We start from the raw sequence: 20,000 nt of genomic DNA on the forward strand, positions 1-20,000 counted from the left end.
TGTGTGTGTGTGTGTGTGTGTGTGTGTGTGTGTGTGTGTGGGTGTGTGTGTGTGTGTGTGTGTGTGTGTGTGTGTGTGTGTGTGTTTGTGTGTGTGTGTGTCTGTGTGTCTGTGTGTCTGTGTGTCTGTGTGTGTGTGTGTGTGTGTGTGTGTGTGTGTGTGTCTGTGTGTGTCTGTGTGTGTGTCTGTGTGTGTGTGTGTGTGTGTGTGTGTGTGTGTGTGTGTGTGTGTGTGTGTGTGTGTGTGTGTGTGTGTGTGTGTGTGTGTACTACTAATGCTAATGGTAGAAATGTGTGTGGGCGCTGGACTATATGCAACTCGTTTTTCTAGGTTTCTGAATTGCAAGCTAAAGTGGAGGTAAGTGCCTGAATGTCAGCCTGTGTCATTGAACGAATTGGATTGCATCTATAGAGACTTTTTGGAAAAGGTGTTGGGTTCTCCAATTGTTTCCATTTTGCCTCTAAATGTCTCCAGACCTTCCGCCTTTGATGGTGGAAAAAATGTCATCACTCGATGTGAAGTCTACTTGTAGCAGCGCGGATATAAGGCGCCTAGCTATCTGGATTAATAACCTGTCGGTTAATTAACATGCATGCAGGGGCGTACGCAGAGGGGGTTCGAGGGGGTTCGGACGAACCCCCTCTAGGCGGTAGGTAATGGCGGAATTCGAATTAGGCAATGCCGCATGAGCGCAACTACACAGCACCATTACATATGGGGACAGCAGAAGACACAACGAGACTCCCGATTTTGGATACATTGAAATTATCTGTAAAAAATAATATAAATCTATAAAGTAGTACAGCACTTAACTTTTCGGCAACTTAGTTACGAACCCCCTCTAGAGAAATCCTGCGTACGCCCCTGGCATGCAGGACATTTTGAAGCGGGACATCCCGATTCCTGACCATGCATGCACTGCATGGTATGCATGGTTCAATCAGTGGCTGTCCGGTTTACAATCCTGATAGAGGACTGAGTACCATCTGAGTCTCTTAATTAACAACAATAGAATATATAGACATACCATAGACATTACTTTAGTCTCAAGTTGTCGAACAAATTAACACATGATAATCTCGTTGAAAGAGGACTCTGCAAGGATGTAGGCGGGAAGGGTCTGGCTACACGCAGTGCAACCCCACACGGCAGAAAGGGTCTGGCTACGCGAGACTAGGTTTTGAACGCAATGAATGCGCTGTCATCTGTATGCCGTTTCCCGAGATCTGTCAGTACGCTACAGCGCTTGGTATTCTCCATACATCAACGTGTTTGTGTGGTATTAACAGTAAATCCAAGAAACAATGGAATCCTAGGTAAGATGCAACCAAATCATTTGTTGACAACAATAGTTTTGCAGGAGATTTCCTATGTAAGTCTTGCCTGCATACTGCTCTGTATTCTTGTAAACTGCTAGAAATTTATCAACAATTTTAGGTGTAGTTGCGTTCTTGTCTTCTCTGCCTTTAAAAATTTCCCATGGATGCACAGCCCCTTAATTAATTGTTCAGCTCTGTAGATAGAATTGCTTTTTATTACAGAAAACAGAACAAACTGTCCTTGATTTGACGCGTGAATTGAAGAATGAAAAAGACAATAGGATGAATCTGGAGGTTTGCAGCCTTAGAACGTAACTTTGTTGATGCTAAGATTGTGTAGAGTAAACTGTGTGTAGGGATATGTGCATTACTTGGCCAATCAGCTTACACAAGACACGACACCTTCCAACCCAAGCGCAACAGTTAATATTTATAATACAAGACGTTACATGCACGCGTTTGACCAACTAGACTCTAGCCAGTCTTTCCCCACCCCGCCGTTCCCCGGATTGTCACTCTGGCGAGGATTGACAATCCGGGGAATGACGAAGGCGAGGAGAGAATGACTCGAGTGTGTTAATTTTTACCAACGCGTGTGTGCATGAGTGCGTGGCTGCGTGCTTTTTTGTTTGTTTGTTTATTTATTTTTGTTTGTACGCATGTGTTGCTTGTTGATAGTTATAAGTGTTACATATACTTCAATGTTGTTTATATTACGTGTGTGTCTCCTAGTCTCGAGTAGCCAAACACTTTCTGTCACGTCATACTTCCGGGCGAGAAAATGGCGCGGCAAAAAGGGTCTGACTACGCGAGAATGTGTCCCCAAGCATTGCACTTCTCATGTGTTCATGTTACACAATTAATATCTAACATTTTCTCCAACTCTGTTAGTCGAAACAAAACGAAATCTCCAAGATAGCTACTGAATCCGAAAACGAAAATTGCAGTACTCAGAACACAGGCCAAGTATACCTGCAATTGAGTGTAGATAACCCGTATATTATCCTGTGTGGTGGCTCAAGCTGGAAATTTGTGAAGTATACCCATGTTTCTATGTATACACAGATAAAAGATTTTATTTGGCTGTTTTCAGTGTCGCAGACCCTCCAAGCAGTTGTAAAGAACTGTATGACAGTGGCCTCAACGGAAGCCAGTACACTCAGTCTTACTTACTGAACGACGGAGCGGGAGGAACACCTTACAAGGTAATGTGGCGCGCAAGGGTTAACATATATATATATATATATATATATATATATATATATATATATATATATATATATATATATATATATATATATATATATAATTAAAATTTTAAATTTAAAAATTAGAATATGAGGCATTTTAGATAACGGTTTATTGCACATATATATATATATATATATATATATATATATATATATATTCCAATAGCACAGCCAGTCTTGTGCACCTGGCCTGTACGCAAGGCTAAGGATTCTGCATGTGCTAAATTGTCACGAGAGCGGATGCCGCCAATTATTAGCGGACGCCGCCAATTATTAGCGGACGCCGCCAATTATTATGTGTTGCAATGACGCACGACAACACTACACAGGAACACAGTTACAGTAAACGTTTAGTGAGCAAACAATAATTACAGTCTAGCTGGTGTGGAACTAATAGGCAGGAGAGTAGCAGGCGAGGAATTAGCATTATATTGCTTTCATTGTATCAGTGATTTTTACTGCCTGTTTTAATTACTTACGCAGTGGCGGGTTAGTACAGGCATTTTATGATTTGACCTTAAACTAATTGCAACACAAACTCTCTCAACTGTTTCCTACACAGAAAAGTGTGCTCTATAACATACTAAAAGTCTTAGTAAATTCTTTGAGGGGAAGTGAGCGTATCACCTCTGGTAGCATTCAAATCACGTGACCTCCAAAACTATCTCTTTGTATAACTTACAGTTCTTCTGAAACACGGATATCGCATTGGGTACAGTAGAAACACTATAGTGAGAACAAATACTTCACTCGAGACTTGTTCAAGGCTTCTCCGTCGGCGATTAGGCTAGAACGTGATCGAAAATGCCGTCGTTTCCAGACTATCGTCGTTGTTCTCATGTAGTAACCGCTCTGGCAAGGTTACAATTATCTCTCTGAAACAGTCTACTGTTTTGGCTTCTCCGTTACTCACTTTTTCAGACCATGTCCGAAATTACGGCTAGTAGCCGGTGTCAAGGTCCCGTATACCCGGGAATTTTAGATTTGTCAACGTGGCATTGGACGCGTTAGTGGTGTCTGAAGACTGTGTTATATTGTATCTTATTGTTGATGCAGTTCTCAGTGCCTTGGTGCTGGCTAAAACATCTAATGTGCCTTTACCCGGAAATTGAGATGACCAGGAATGTGGAAACAGAAGAGTTGTTAGAAGTTACATCTTCATCACACGAGAAGTCTGCTAGACATACAGACCTGGATGAAGCTACTGTTCTCTATGAGAAAGTGATGCAAGGTTCAATGTCTGCAGATCAAGTTTGCCAGTCTGGTGTGATAACCAGAATCGGTGATGCTCTTCAGAGAGAAACCAAATTCCTGAAGCCATCTAAGACTGCTACACTTTGGTTGCAGTACATGCATATGGTTGATATACTTCGCAAGTATATCTGGGCAGAGTGTATACTGGCAACTGGGAATTGTATCTCCAAACTGCTTCAGAAATGCTCCCTTACTTGGCCACATGTGGACACAACCACTACACAAAATCTGCTAGTCTCGCGTAGCCAGACCCCCCGCCGCGTCCTCCACGGCGAAATGGGTCTGGTGAACGGCCTTTGATGTCGCTGTGTGCCGCGTAGCCAGAAATCGGCTATCTAAAGACCAGATTTTGTTTCTTAAACGCTTCACTAAAGATGAGACTGGTATGCACGCAGTGCAATCCTATCTCATTAGCTTCTCTTGTTTCGTAGAGAACAACTCGAACTACAGCTAGAGTCGTTGCTGTTTGTGAAATCTGCATGTTTACAGCAGCGATTAAACGCGGCCGCGGGAACGTTGACGTCGACAGGCTTCGACTTCATGCAGCCATGATCGACGTCGTACGATCTAGCGTTGTGCGCTCGTGTCACAACGGAGACTGAATGCGAACGTACTGGATGGATGCAAACGTACTCGGTGCTGTTTGCTGTTTTTTGACGTCTAAAGCGACCGCAGACAGTCCAGAGTGAGCGATGTCTGGAAGGGCTTGGAGCTGCATGACGTCATCGAAACAAGATGAGTCGTCTTTCTGTGTTTGGGTAATCATTTCATGTGTATTGTGCTTTGCTTTGGTGAACACATACAGTAGCAACCAGGAAGTGACCACGTTGACAGAAATGAAATGGTATCATTTGAGGCGGAGACTACAGCACGTTATCTAAAAAGCAAACAGGGAGTAAAATCTCTCTCTGACGTAAAATGCCATCTTTTGCCAGTGAAGGAGGCTTTCGTAGACCTGCTCAAAGTCTTACAAATTGTGTTGACACTCTTCCGCGTCATGTGAACGTTCGTTTTTATGTTTGAAAAGACTGAAGACCTACCCTAGGCTAAGGTAGGGCTGGCATGAGACAAGATAGATAGCATAGTGCTTCTGGCCATAGAAAGGGATATGTCTAGTAAGATAGACTTGGAAGCAGCTATAGACAGGTCTGCCGCAGTAGACAAAAAAGAACAGCAGAAGAATCAAGCTTAACAAGTGAAAAGGTATAAACGGTTAAATTAAGAGTAGAAATACAGATTTGAGAAACTTTTCCAGTGTGCCCCCAAACCTTGCACTCTGGATGCGCCGCTAATATCTTGAATTAGTGCGTGCGTGCCATCTATAGGCGTGCATATACTAAGACAATTGGTGACGAGGATATGGCAATGTGTAGACACGGGAAGATTAGCGCTTTTCGACCAGGAGTCGACAGTGTTGAAGACTACAAAGAGAGGTTTCTACTCTACGGTGTAGCAAATGACATTTCGACAGACGGAGGCAAGTGCAAGGCCGTTTTTCTTACGTGTATCGGAGCTGCAACTTACAATTTGTTGAAAACCTTAGGGTAGTCCGTCCGCAAAAGCCGCAAGAGCTGAGTCTGGATGAAGTGCTCGACGCACTACAGAAGCATTATCAATCACGCATACTCGTGATTGCAGAGCGCTATCGTTTTTACAAGCGACAACAGAGGGATGGAGAGGCGATTGCAGTGTACCTGTCAGAATTGCGCAGGCTAGCAAAGGATTATTAGTTTGGTGATTCTTTGAGTACAGCTCTCCACAATCAGCTCGTCTACGGTCTGTTTTCGGAGGCGTTGCAGCAAAAGATACTAGCAGATAACCCTCGCAAAGGCTGTAGAGATGGCTCAAGCCTTCGAGACAGCGACTCAGGAGACGCGTTTGTTATTGTCGTGGTCCTGCGCCAAGGAGGCTATTTATGCAGCAATCGCAACACATGCCGTGAGAAAGGAAGCGACAGATAGTTCTTTTCTGAGAAAGTAGCCTCACAAGACCTCAAGGAATGTTATCTTATCGGAGGTACAGTACTGGTCATCATCCAGCGAACTGCAAGTTGAAACCCCAATCCTGCCATTACTGCAAAGGAGTAGGTCACATTGCCAGAATGTGCCGCAAGAAAAGGAGAGACGATATCACAAAGGCAGCAGCCGCGCCGTCAGCCACGCCTTCTCAGCAGAAGGGAAAACCACGCAATACTCATCAGATAGATCAAGGGGAAGTGGGTGTATTGTTTTAGCTTACAAGCAAAGGCGGAGTGAACGTAGCAATGAACGTAGCGGGAAGTGACAGCGATATAGAGATGGGTACGGGAGCGACGGTAACAGTGATTCCAGCAGAAGTCTAACAGAGCGCATTGAGTCATGTGCAGTTTTCACCGAATTTCGTGAGTCTGCAAACGTGCAGTGGCGAGTCGTTAGAAGTACGAGGAGAGGCGAATGTTCCAGTGAGGTATGGCAATCAATTAGCTGTGATAAAAATAGTTGTTGGATTTAGCAACAAACCTGCAATTTTGGGAAGGAGCTGGTTGCAGGTGATTCACATGGATTGCATGGAGCTCATTGTTTCAGTCCAGGGAGAGAAGCGTCTTAATCTAGTTGAGCGGTTTTCTGCACTATTCGGTCCAGGAGTCAGTACCTTGGAAGGAAGTCAAGTGAGAATTACACTGCAAGGTGGAGCTCAACCGGAGTACTATAGACCCCGTTCGATCCCGTACACGTTACAGGAGAAAGTGGACAGCGAGCTATCTCGGTTGCAAATTGAAGGCATACTGAGACCTGTTGAAAGCAGTCAGTGGACAGCGCCCACAGTAGTGGTCCGGAAGGCAGATAGGACTGTGCGTCTGTATGGAGATTACAAGGTTGCAATTAATCCTTATTTAGAGAGCAATCCATACCCTATGCCTAATTCGGAAGATCTGTTTGCCACACTAGCGAGAGGAGCTATATTCTCAAGGCTGGATACAGTTGCAAGTGGAGCTGGACAGCCAAGAATATCTGACCGTTAATACCAGTAAGAGGCTATTCACTTACAATCGAATGACGTTTGGTTTCAGCACAGCACCCAGCATCTGGCAGAGAGAAATGGAGAAGATCTTGGTAGGAGTTGCCGAAACAGAATGTTACATGAATGATATCTTAGTCGTAGGAGAGAATGAGTCACAACATGATGAGAGACTCATGGCAGTTTTGCAGAAATTGAGCAAAGCTAGTCTAAAGCTCAAACGAGAGAAATGTGAATTCAACAAGTCACCAGTTGAATACTTAGGCGATGTTATCAGTAGCAGAGGCATTCAACCGTCAGAGAGCAAGGTAGCTGCAATTAGAGATGCACCACTACCGACCAATGTTACTAAATTAAAGGCATTGGGTCTTCTCAGTTACTATAGGAAGTTCTTGCCTAATCCGAGTTTAGCATTGGAACCATTGTATGAGTTGTTGCAGAAACAGAGACAGTGGTCTTGGGGAACAAAGCAGATGAAAGCATTTTTTGAAGCGAAACAGAAGTTGTTGCAGTCTCATTCTTAGTACACTACGACTTAAAGAAGCCTGTAATTCGATGCTGCGATGCATTGCCAGCAGGAGTTGGAGCTTGCCTATCACATGTCATGGCAGATGGAACCGAAAGAAAAATAGCTGTCGCGTCTAGAACTCCGTCTCAAGCGGAAAGAAAATATGCACAGCTGGAGAAAGAGGCACTTTCTCTTATCTTTAAGGTGCGACAGTTTCACAAATATTTAGTGAGGAGGCAGTTAACTTTAGTGACTGCCTATCGTCCATTACTACGGATTGTAGGACCACATGTTGGAGTCCCAACCTTGGCAGCCGCACGTTTGCAGCGCTTGGCTCTGATTTTGAGTGCATATGATTATGAAATCTAGTATAAGCCAGGCATTAACAATAAGGAAGCTGGTTTGCTATCCAGATTGCCAATTCCAGTAGAAGTCATGGACCAAAGTGAACAAACGTTATATGTGGATTATTGTGAGGCATTACCGGTCAGTGCAGCAGAGATGACACAAGAAACGCAGAGAGATCAAATCGTACGGAGAGTTTATCAATATACAAATGTGGTTGGAACACAATGGCGATCCAGTTATAAAGCATTATACAGGAGACGAGACAAGCGAGCGAGCTTTCGATTGAGAACGGTTGCTTACTGTGGGCAAACCGTGTCATCATTCCAAGCAAGTTGAGATCGTTGATTCTGTCTGAGTTACACGAAGGACACTTAGGAATGAGTCGACTGAAATCATTGGCCCGCAGCTATGTATGGTGGCCAAAGCCTAGAAAATGAGATTGAAGAAGTAGAGAAGCAGTGAGAAGGTTGTCAAAGTCAGCGAAGCAAACCAAACCGGCTCGGATTGATCCTCCACGCCCTTGGATTTATCCTCAGAAGTCATGGGAGAGAGTACACCCCCGACTTTTGTGAAGTTGCAGGGAAGATGTACCTACTTATTGTGGATTCATTCAGCAGATGGCCTGAAGTACATGAGCTAGGTACTCTTGCAATCACAGCACAAACGATAGATGCCATGAGACGTACTTTTAGGTATCATGGACTGCCTCTACGTTTTGTAACGGACAACGGTCCACAATTTACTTTACACGAGTTTAAGGACTTTATGTCAGCGAATGGAATATAACATCAATGAACTCGTCCTTACCATCCAGCCTCAAAGGGACAGGTTGAGAGAGTGGTGCAAGAGTTTAAGAAGTCGCTCTCTAAAAACAATGTCAGCTGGTAGGTCCGTGAGTCACCAGGTATCAATCTTTATATTACACTACAGGACAACACCAAACAGCACGACTGGCAAAGTACCAGCCGAATTGATGTTGAAGCGAAATCCGAGAACAAGGTTATCATTATTACGTCCTGAAGCTAACAGTGAACTGAGAGAGGCTCAGAGTCAACAATGTGACACTGCATCCAGCCGTGTTCGACAGCTAGAGCCGGGAAGGACAGTCAGTGTTGCAAATCCAAGACAAGATAGCAGAGAGAAATGGCTATGTGGGGTTATCATCCAACGTTTAGGGCCTTCAACCTATCTTGTAAGTGTTGAAGAAGGAACAGAGTATGTCCATATTGACCAGTGAAGAGAGCATGATGTAAGAAGTTTTTCAGAGTACAGAACCTACAGGAGATATATCTGTACCCACAATGAGTCAAGACAATGTCAACAGCAAGTCAAAAGGTCAAGATCAATCTAGTACTACAAGTATATCCGCAATTACATCATCAGGATCCTCTCCAAATAATAACAGTGCACGATAAAACATCATTGAGACTACACCGATGTCCCAACAATCTCACGAGATACCACCGTCTACAACAGTTAGTGAAGAGAGGCGATACCCCCTTCGTGAAACACAAAACTACCTGCACGGTACAGACAATCGTAAAGAGGGAGGAGTATAGTATACTAATTAGATTAGCTACCTATATGTTGTGAGACGATACATCTTTAGTTAGTCTGTGTTAGTCCGCGTAGTCTGCATTCAGCTTTCCGTGAGTAATAGATCTTCCGGGTCTGAATCAGTGCGTACGTGTCATATAAGGGTGTATACACTACAGGGTCCATGAGTTATACTCGTATATCTGAATTAGTCATAACTTGTTACAAATTATATTGTGTGGTAATTATTTGTGTTTGCAGACATATTGTGATATGAGTTCAGATGGTGGAGGTTGGACGCTCGTCGCTCGAGCACAAGGACAGACTACAGAGTGGGCTCCGGCTAGTCAATCCTGGTCTAACAACGTTCTCATTGCGCCGGATACAGCCGACAACGTTAGTGCAATGAGTTCGATGAAAAACAAAGGATGGCTAAATATCAACGGACAAAAACTGAAAGTGTGCTACGACGGACCACACACCGATTGTGCTGTGTTTACCCATAATCTAGGAATCCCACTTTCTCAACTGTTTGCCAAGAGATTTCGCGTGGCGGTTACTGAGAATTACACTTTTCGGACACTTAGAGCTGCGTTTAATCTCTCTTCTTCTGTTTATCGCTTCCCGGCCAGAGCTCAATGGTGCGGACTGAATCTGGGCAAATGCATGGGTCGCACAATTTGTCGCATCGGATGCATTGGTGACTTTACGGCGAGCTCGGACGTGTGCGGGATGGATGACTATGCTCTTGGTATTGGAGTGAGCAGCTGCTTTGACAACTACGGTTGTGACAGCGTTGGAACGTCAACAAACAATCTGCATTACCGAGACAGACCAAATCACGGAGTCTTTCTACAGACTGCCTTCATATACGTGCAGTAATGAAATCGGAATTTTTGGTGAAGACGATGTGTCAGTGCGTGTGTTTTTTGTTGTAGTGTAAGTGAGGGCGTGTATACATAGTGTTGTTGTTTACATAGCATCTGTATACGCATGCGCAAGTACTAATTAAATTTAATTAAGAAATACAAGAGAGCTAGACTGTATCAGTAGGCATCGCTGTGCTGTGGTCATAGCACTGGAAGCTGCTTGTACAACTGTTCCTACCATTATAGGTTGCAATGTTCTAACTACCTCAGTACTTGCTGATTAAGGTGTATAGTAGGTATCAGCATACTACATGGTATGGTACTTTACATTCAATTAATAATTATTGTTTTCAGTTAACTACATTAAAAGTTATTTATTTATAAATTTATGAGATTTAAGATTTTGAAAAGAGACTTAATTAATTAGGTGTAGCAAAGTTGGTGGGCCTAACGCGCGCTAAAAGAGTGCATGCGTTTACTATTGCATTTACTGGATACCGTTGTATTGTAAGGCTGTACGTCTGAAAAGTGCAGAAGTGGCACCCTTGCACGAAATTGCGTGATATTTGAAGTCAGAGTGAAGAAGAGCCTTGCAGCTAGGAGCTGCCAAAGCCGTAGATTTCGTAGCTAAAACTCTCGGTTAGAATTTTGTTGACTAAAATTGTATTAATAATCATTTGATATATAAATTACAACTCTTGAATATTTTCGTTAATTGACAGATAACTTCGGATATTTAGAGCCTGATATCAGGATGTGTGTTTAACGCGCGTTATTTTACCACACGAGCGTGCACGCTACTAAAATTTTTAGTTATATACATACAGTACCGGCTTTCTGCATCCCTGCGCTGTTACGTCTAGAGGCGAGAAATGTTGGATCGTCGTTACCTCTTTCCTTTGTTTGTGGGAGTAAGTAAACTGGAATACACCTAGATGTGCATGTTTAGCTATTGCTATCGTGTTTCTTCAATTGTTGTTGTAGCTGCTGGCAGGAGTGCTGCTCGTTCTCAAAAACACGAAAGCAGATAACGAGACCTGCCTTACAACCATTCTGTTTCGAGCGGTAACAAGCAATTTTAGCTACACTACAGTGTCAGTGTTCTCGCCGGAGTGGTAATGTTGGTAATTGTGCTGGTTGAGAAGAAAGAATTGCACCCTTGGCCGGTGACACCTCCATGATATGCCGGGCGTATTGAGATTCCAAAAGCAGGGTACACTAGACTTAGTCTCGCGTACTCAGACCCTACCCGTTGTCATACGTCTGGTGAATGGAAGAAGTGTGTCGGACACGTCATCCAGAAAGTGGAAAGCCATTACAGAACGTCAGACGGCGTGGTAGAACAAGCGGTAGAAAGATTAGTAGGTGTGGAGAACTCTTCAGACAGTGAAGAGATCCTCCTAGGAGACGACGAGAATGACAACAATGATTAACTTTATTAATACATACAATTAGTCTCGTTGTTGTCATTTACTGGCGGTATTCTTTGTCGGTAATCATGGGAGGAGTGTCTTTTCGGAAGCATGCTGTATCTACTAACCCATGATCAATAGAATTCATCTGTCCAGAGATCTGACTCCACCTAGTCACACGTGCTCTCGAATGATACGTTCAACGGAGTAGGCGGCGTACTTGCCGAGATACGGGAATTTTCCCACGGGCTCTCCATTCTTTGAACGGACTTTAGTCAACACTGGAAACGACGGCGCATTCTGAACTAACTAGATGCAAGCTAAACGATGAAACACATCTCCCAAAGCGAGCAATCTACCCAACAACATACTGGAAGATCAGTGTAAACAGTTCATTACGTGTTTGATAAATGACACGCAATGTACACTCGAAAAGGAATGCTAAACGAATTTTTGGTCCCACCGCAGCCTTACATAGTAGTTGTTGATTTAGATGTTACAAGGCGCATCCTAGACTTTAGTACGCCAACCCACGCTTCCGTCTGTCTGGATGGTTGGATGGCCGTCTGTAACGCGCCGATCGACACGACGCCGGTCGAGTCGGATTTCGCCTGGACTGCCTCCAACGAGATGCGCCGGAGTTTGTTTGTTCAACTAGCCGAGTATGCGGATTGACGTGCGCTCGCCAGCCACTGTAAACCCCGTGGGCGTTACAGACGCAGCAAGCATTGCCTCAATAGCGGCTAGTTGTTAAAATGCTGCTACAGTGCTGTAGTAGCTGCCTTTCATCATTGGCTACGCGAGGCTTCTAGACTCCTGCCCAGTCCTCGCGCTAGGCTGCTACACTACAGTACGTGCGCTAGCTGCACGTGTACATAGAACCACGTGGTTTTACACGTGCTGTTGGCCTAATACTAGAGGGCAGTGAGTAGTGAGCATGTATCACGGCAAGCGTGTTTAGAAACGGTAGAACGAGCTGCTCCATGACCATTTTTAGCTCTCAGTCTGACGCTTCACCAATTTCTTGTCAAGCTTTGTGTGCCCATACACAGTGCAGCCATTTTCTTGTGTCCTACGCCGACTCCAATACTTTGACGCTTCCACAAACATAAAACTCTTGAATCTTTGCGTATACAATGTAAGTAGAGTGCAAACGACTATTGTTTAGGTGGTGGGTGCCTAGAAAGGATCTGCAAGTATAGTAAGGGCAGTGTTCAGTAAGTGGTCATAGTATATGCGTGACATATAGGCTGGTTGGTTGGGCATCCTAGAGACTTGTAAAAAGGTTGCAATCTAAAGTGACGTCATTTTTATAATAATTTCACTAAAACGTCATAACCTAATTCGTTTGCAAGTTAGAGAAAGTCCAGGCGAGAACACTGTATAATGTAGTGTATGTTACATTAATTGCATTGTAGGCACTAGATTTCGTTCACGGTTGTTTTAGGTTTCTGAATTGCAAGACAAAGTGAATGTAAGTGAAAGACCGTGTATGGCTTAATTAATTAATTGCATGCCAACTACCTTACCTAATGCTACTGCTCCACAGGGCAGTAGAAACCGGTCCAGCTGGTCCGGCCATGGACCGCTCTTTTCTGTAGTGAACTTTTACAAGAGGTCTAGATTCAGGGCCATAGGACTGCATGCCTCGGTCGGTCCGGTTTTGCGTTTCAAAAAGTGTACTTTGTACAGTTGGGCATTGCCCAAATCTTCCGATTGAAAATATAGGTGATTAAATAACTAATATATTTATAGTTGAAACGAAAGCAAAGTAAGCATTATGAATTAATTGCATGCTATTTAGGCTGCCTGGAGGCTATTGCGTAGCCACGTATTACAGTAATTGATGGTAACGAAGTATTTATTCAAGAACTCGTTTTGCTGCAGTCTGCAAGACTGCTCTCTTGGGGTGCTATCCTTACCACACCATTTAGCGTGCGTTAGGCCGGAACACTTTTAAAATCATTCCTCTACAGCCGGGCCTGCTGTCTAGTATTAGACCAGAGTTGCGTGTTGTATGATAATGGGTGTATCCCTAAGTTATTGTGGCCTCAGAAGGAAATGATACATGTTAAGTAGTATGTGGGCAGTTGCGTGTATATCCAATATCCTGTCAACAAAAATTGCAATAAAACTTTGAGAAATGTCTAATCGCTTTGTCCATCTGCTTACACAAAATTGCAGCGTTTCACATTACCTTTGGTGCTTGCGTTCTAGTCTGTAGTATTTACTATTGATATATTATAATAATAAATTGAAACGCTATTTGTTGCAGGCGATAGAAACGGAAGTACGTGATTTGAAAAGTGACCTGAATAGTGAAAAAGAAAACAGGATTAAGTTGGAGGTCCACAATCTCGTTTCTTTATAAAACGCTATGGTTGAGGGTATGTTGAAGCAAACTTTGTCTAGGAGGAGGTTCGAGAACTGACATCTCTGCTTGGAAAATACACTGAGGTTTCCAACCAAAGCTTGACAGTTAGTATTGATACTACTATACGTTATATACGTGTGTGTGTGTGTGTGTGTGTGTGTGTGTGTGTGTGTGTGTGTGTGTGTGTGTGTGTGTGTGTGTGTGTGTGTGTGTGTGTGTGTGTGTGTTAATTAGCAGACTTAACACTTGCATTCGCGTCGACTAAAATTTATTAATTAAAATTGGTCTGTCGTGTACTTCTTGTCTATCTGCAAGTCTATCACATAAACGTGACATCAAGTCTTCATTCATCTAATAGGCTAAGGGTGTGATCAATCAATAGAGAATTTCATTAGGATCATTACGATATCCTTTAGACGTATAGATTACCTATTTACTGGTATTTGCAATGCGACCTTACATCTACCTGTAGATTTAGCAATAGTTAATTTTTACAGCAAATCGGTACATACGACTGCATTACTGCTATGCTCTGAGTAACTTTGATCTTTCTATTGCAGACGATACAACTTGAAGTGAGTGACATAAAAAGTCAAATAGAGAGTGAAAGAGAAAAAAGAATCAACTTGGAGGTTAATTAGAAACATTATCAATGTAAGAAAGTCTGAAGAAATGTTGATAGAGCGCGAACAGTGAATTGCAAGTAATCACCATTCAACTTCAAGGAGACAGCATGCATCTCAACCAGAGCTCAATAGTTAGTAGTCACTATAGAAATGTATGTCGTTTCTCAATATCTGTAACTCGTTGTCTTTACGAAAGCAATTGAAGCAACAAGTAGAAGACGTAGAGCATCAATTTCAGCAGCAAATCAGACAATCCGCTCACCTGCAGGTTTGTTCTTGCCTGATTGCGTCTTAAAGTTAATCCTTCTCGTATTACTTCATTCGTTACTAGAATGTTTCGTCAGAATTGCAAGAAGACGTTACTGAACTGCAAGCATCTAATTCTGTACTAAACCAGAATTCGGATTTTATTTTGAACATATTTCAGTTGCATCATTTATGACGTCATTCGTTGTTTTTAGAATTTATCAGCAGCTGTTGCTCAATTTCGAGAAGATCTACAAGATATTGCTAACGCAACGTCCATGGTAAACGTGCCGCATATATATAAATTATGCGCGTCGGTTATATTATTTGTCTCTGCACGGTTGGTGAAATATTGTGCAACTACGTGAAAACAGTTGTATATCTATATGCGTGTGTGTATGTGTATGTGTGTCTATGTGTGTGTTGGTGTGTGTGTGTGTGTGTGTGTGTGTGTGTGTGTGTGTGTGTGTGTGTGTGTGTGTCTGTGCGCGCGCGAGCGAGGAGACTCCAAAAACAATTTAAGAACTCGGTCGTAAATGTTGCATAGTAAGAAATATCCAAGTCAGTATATTATTTATATTATTTTTATAACTTTAAAAATTTTGTATCAACTAGACTGTTGGGTCTATAAAATACAGAACAAATAGTAAACTTTACTCTAACGTTCTAGAAAAGCGCGGAAGCATCTCCAGGACCACCCGGACCAACCGGACCAATTGGACCGCCCGGACCAACCGGACCAATTGGACCGCCCGGACCACAGGGTATAGTAATCAGACTGCTTTTTTTGCATTGCGCATCAAGTCCTGCAATCATTGCATTGTTAACTAATTGTCATATGTATGTGAGCGTCCATTACATAAAATATCATTTAATATATAATATCACATCATATTAGAACCTGCAAAACAGATTGGTTTTAGACAGTGCAATACCTACAGTTTACAATTTATTATTAATTAAAATTTAGTAGTACACTCAAACCTCCCTAATTTGGACAGTATGGCTGTCCTGATCCTAAAAATGTCCGGAAGATTTGAGCTAGCTAACGCGCGTTATATCCTTAGAATTCCAGCCATTTTATGTGTTTATACGGGGAGTCTTGCCATAGTTCATACCCTCGGAGTCCCAAGACCTGATATGCGCTAGAAAAAGTGTCCAGACTAGAGAGGTTCGAGTGTAGTTTGTACATTATTTACAAGTCTAATCCAAATCATTGAACATCCTTAAGGTCCAAAGGTGTATGTTGGAGAGTGGACACCTATACTGGCATCAAGTGGCTCTTGCGACCTCGCAAACAACCCCACTCTAACAAAACACAATACCTCGGGTAGTATTCCACAAGATGCCTATGCTGTTCTCCTTCATGTTGAGGTACATTCCGGACACAATCCGAATCAAAACGACATGGGAGCACTAAAAGTGTACACTGTCAAAGATCAACAGGAATACGCTTTCTATATCGGAACACATTTCTATGAGCAAAATGCTTGGTCTGTCAATTCTGTTAACATGTGGTTGCCGATCTCTTCCAATGGTACTGTTTTCACGGAGTTAATTGGCAACCTAGCTTCGGGGAGTGCGTTTTGTTTGGTACACATTGCTGGATATTATTGAATTCACGAAAGCGAATTGACTTATCCATCTAGAATATTAAATAAGTTGATATAAATTAGGTTCTGAGCTTGTTTGCTTCTGTCCGTCTGTTTGTGTGTATGTTTGTTTGTTTGTCTTTCTGCGATGCCATAATTAGCAGTAAAACAAGTTCAAGGTTTTACCTTATTTGAACTCGTGCATTTTCATTATAATTATTAGCGTCCGTTATCCGGGATATCGTTACGAATTATTTATAATGATATCCCGGATAACTGACGCTAACTGTGAATATCTGTATGTTGCAAGGGACTCAATAGCACTAGAGTGCAGCTTGAATGTAATTATAATTAGTCAGACCCATTTAGAAGAGCATGAGAAATTGAAGAGCCTAACATCCGGTCACGTATTTGCCACAATCAGTGATTACGTGTTACGCCTCGCCTTGGCTAGCAGACCGGTCGGTTGGTCGGTCGATCAGATGTATGTCACGTGACCGACCTGTTTTCTTTTCACCTCTACCAAATACCCGTATGTGAAAGGACACCTAAAATGTCTATCAATAAGTACTCGATACTTCTACCAACGTACAACGAACTCGAAAATCTGCCTCTCATCGTCTACCTCATCGTGAAGACGTTCGAAGAAGCTAATTACGACTACGAGGTCATTATAATCGACGACAACAGTCCAGACGGAACTCAGAACGCCGCAAGACAGCTACAGAAAATCTACGGTGAGGACAAGATCGTGCTACGCCCTCGTGCCGGTAAGCTCGGTCTGGGGACGGCTTATGTTCATGGGATAAAGCACGCTAAAGGCAACTTCATTGTCATCATGGACGCCGATCTATCTCATCACCCCAAGTTTATTCCGCAGTTTATAGAGAAGCAGAAGGAGGGAGACTTTGATATTGTGTCTGGAACGCGTTATGTTGGATCTGGAGGTGTGTATGGATGGGATCTGAGGAGGAAGTTGATATCTCGAGTTGCCAATTACATCACACAGGTACATTAATTAACTAATTAAACTCCCACCAAACTAATAATTTTGCAAACATTAATTAATGACAAGCAGTTAATATATATCTACTAAATATTAATTTAATTTAATTAACTTTAAGTATTATATTAATTTTTCTTACTGTTTGGTGGTGGTGGCGGGGGGAGGGGGTATGTGTGAGTTAACTTTGTCTTTGCCTGCAATTTGGGGTAGGGCATCCGCTTTGTTAATAGTCATACAGTCGTGTGTGGGGGCATGCGAATCAGTGTGCTCACAGCATGTAGAACATTCAACTAATTCATTGGCAAGGTAACAAGGTGTATAGTCATCTTAATCCCATATTGTGTCATAAACTGTGGCTGCCTTTCTCGGAGTGCATATACTGCTATACAGTACATGTACTCAATCTTTCAGTTTTCTAGTATTTCAAGTAGCAATATGGATACACAGTTCCACATGGATGAGTCAATAATGTAATGACTGTAATAAAAAGTACTTGATATGTCAGGCTCAAATGACATACTAGTTGTTGATATCTATGATGGATTGCACAACTCGTATATCAATTGTCAATGTAAAGTGGGCTAGTCTGAGTTGAATCATGTAATCAGTTTAGTGTGTATGGTAATGACTCTGATTGCCCACTTTTGCACTCATTCGAGATTTTGGCAAGATCTTGATGTTCTGAAAATTTTTATATTGATATTCATGTTCATTAGAGATACCACGCTTATAGACAGGCACACAGACAAACATCTTTGTGGTGATCAGTCTCGATTAATTAAATAAACTATAAATGAACTAATTAATTAAATGAACTATAAATGAACTAATTGATTAATTAAAGTTATTAACTAAATAAACTAATTAATTAAATCAACAATAAATAAACTAATTATTAAGCAAGCTAATTAAATATATTGATTAATTAATTAAACTGCATAATTAAATAAACTAATTGTATAGGCTATTTAATTGAATAACTAATTTAGGTAACTAATTAATTAAAAAAGTATAAATAAACTAATTAATTAGCTTTTATTAATTAATTACATAAACTAATTAATTAACTAAACTAATAATTGAACTAATCAGACATCTCTACACATTACTACTATTATCGTGGGTCATGAATGGATACACTTGAGTGATGATACTTGGTGCATGTTTTAAGTTAATAAAACATTACAGTTACATATATGTCATAATTTATTATTTATTAATTAATTAAATAAGTTGATACTTGCAGGTGCTGTTAAGACCAGGTGCCTCTGATCTTACCGGAAGCTTTCGATTGTACAAGAAAGACGTCCTGTCTAACCTGATTGACAAAGTCGTATCAAAAGGCTACGTTTTTCAAATAGAGATGATTGTCCGAGCACGTCAACTTGACTATACGGTTGCTGAAGTGCCCATTACATTTGTAGACCGAGTCTACGGTGATTCCAAATTGGGAGGAACTGAGATAGTTGGATTCGCCAAGTCAATACTGACTCTGTTTGCTACAACGTGATTGCTAATTTGTGTATTGTATGTGTACACTGAGTGATTACACTTACTGGTTGATCGTCGGTGGTAAATGTTGTGTGTTATACAAGCTTGTTTCAGTTTCCGAATTTTGTGATTGGGACACTTTGATAGGAGAAAGAGGTTTTGGTAATTATTGATTGAGAGTGATTGCTTTATCCATCAAGTGATTGTCAGCTCTATTTGTTAGCTCCCACTTGCTAGTGTCTATCTTTGAAAGTGCATAGCCTGCTATAGGTGGCAGACCAGGTAGGTGATCTGAGACACCCATCCGATAATAATATATATATATATATATATATATATATATATATATATATATATATATATAAATAGATAATCTATATTTATAATTCTTTATATTTGTTTATCTTTAACTGTAGCCGCCTTGGTGCTCTCATGATTTATAAATAAATTTATTTGCTGTTTGTAAATAAATAATTTATTTGTTGCTTATAATTTATAAATAAATAATATATTTGCTGTTTGTAATCAATTAATAAAATAATTTATTTGCTGTTTGTAAATAAATAATATATTTGCTGTTTATAATTTATAAATATTTTATTTGCTGTTTGTAATTATAAATAAATAATTTATTTGCTGCTTGTAAATAAATAATATATTTACTGTTTATAATTTATAAATAGTATATTTGCTGTTTGTAATTATAAATAAATTACAAATAGCAAGTAAATTATTTATTTATAAACAAACAGTTTGGAGGGAGTTCTACAGTTGTCTTTTGCTTTTTACGCGGTGTGAAACACAAGGTGTACAATACAGTCACAGGCCGGTCACGTGATGCACAACTGATCCACTTGACGATTCGCTTTGCCTCTTGTTTAACACGTGAACAAATAAGTAACGAAATTTAATTTTAGTATAACTGTGTTTAGCACCAGATATTCTCTCCTCTGGTACACTGTCTTTCCAAAGAACAAGAGAGGTCTGCATTAGACTCGTACCCAGTCCTCCTCGCTTTCCTCACTAGTGTTAACAAAAAGCACGTGCTAAAACACGTGGAGCGCATGCGAGGAGGACTGGATAGGAGTCTAGGTCTGCATATGGTCAACACAACAGCTATAGTGTTTGTGAGGCACAACTTGTGTACAGTATGTGCAAGGCAATCTTTACCC

The 20,000-nt window shown here is 41.4% G+C and overlaps 3 protein-coding genes across 3 annotated transcripts in view; all 3 read left to right on the top strand.

Moving 5' to 3' along the window:
• The window catches only part of LOC134181800 (uncharacterized), a 14,703-nt gene extending 4,413 nt beyond the window's left edge, over positions 1-10,290 (top strand). The window contains exons 7-12 of the mRNA XM_062649067.1: positions 331-357; positions 1,542-1,613; positions 1,676-1,741; positions 2,211-2,356; positions 2,413-2,524; positions 9,474-10,290. Of these exons, the coding sequence (XP_062505051.1) occupies positions 331-357; positions 1,542-1,613; positions 1,676-1,741; positions 2,211-2,356; positions 2,413-2,524; positions 9,474-10,094 (1,044 nt within the window). The 3' untranslated portion in view covers positions 10,095-10,290. The remainder of the gene's footprint in view (positions 1-330; positions 358-1,541; positions 1,614-1,675; positions 1,742-2,210; positions 2,357-2,412; positions 2,525-9,473) is intronic.
• Positions 10,291-10,918: 628 nt separating this feature from the next.
• On the top strand, positions 10,919-16,521 carry LOC134182555 (macrophage scavenger receptor types I and II-like). The gene is made up of 12 exons (XM_062649977.1): positions 10,919-10,992; positions 11,066-11,146; positions 12,941-12,967; positions 13,769-13,840; positions 13,906-13,971; positions 14,428-14,499; positions 14,550-14,624; positions 14,690-14,761; positions 14,825-14,878; positions 14,955-15,020; positions 15,410-15,503; positions 15,971-16,521. The coding sequence occupies exons 1-12, from the start codon at positions 10,954-10,956 to the stop codon at positions 16,354-16,356; spliced, it is 1,104 nt and encodes a 367-aa protein (XP_062505961.1). The 5' UTR covers positions 10,919-10,953; the 3' UTR covers positions 16,357-16,521.
• Positions 16,522-16,866: 345 nt separating this feature from the next.
• On the top strand, positions 16,867-18,931 carry LOC134182074 (dolichol-phosphate mannosyltransferase subunit 1-like). Its single transcript, XM_062649404.1, has 2 exons — positions 16,867-17,340; positions 18,584-18,931. The coding sequence occupies exons 1-2, from the start codon at positions 16,885-16,887 to the stop codon at positions 18,845-18,847; spliced, it is 720 nt and encodes a 239-aa protein (XP_062505388.1). The 5' UTR covers positions 16,867-16,884; the 3' UTR covers positions 18,848-18,931.
• Positions 18,932-20,000: the final 1,069 nt, after the last annotated feature.

Source organism: Corticium candelabrum, chromosome 7 (assembly GCF_963422355.1).
Source record: "Corticium candelabrum chromosome 7, ooCorCand1.1, whole genome shotgun sequence".
NCBI classification, from domain to species: Eukaryota; Metazoa; Porifera; class Homoscleromorpha; order Homosclerophorida; family Plakinidae; genus Corticium; species Corticium candelabrum.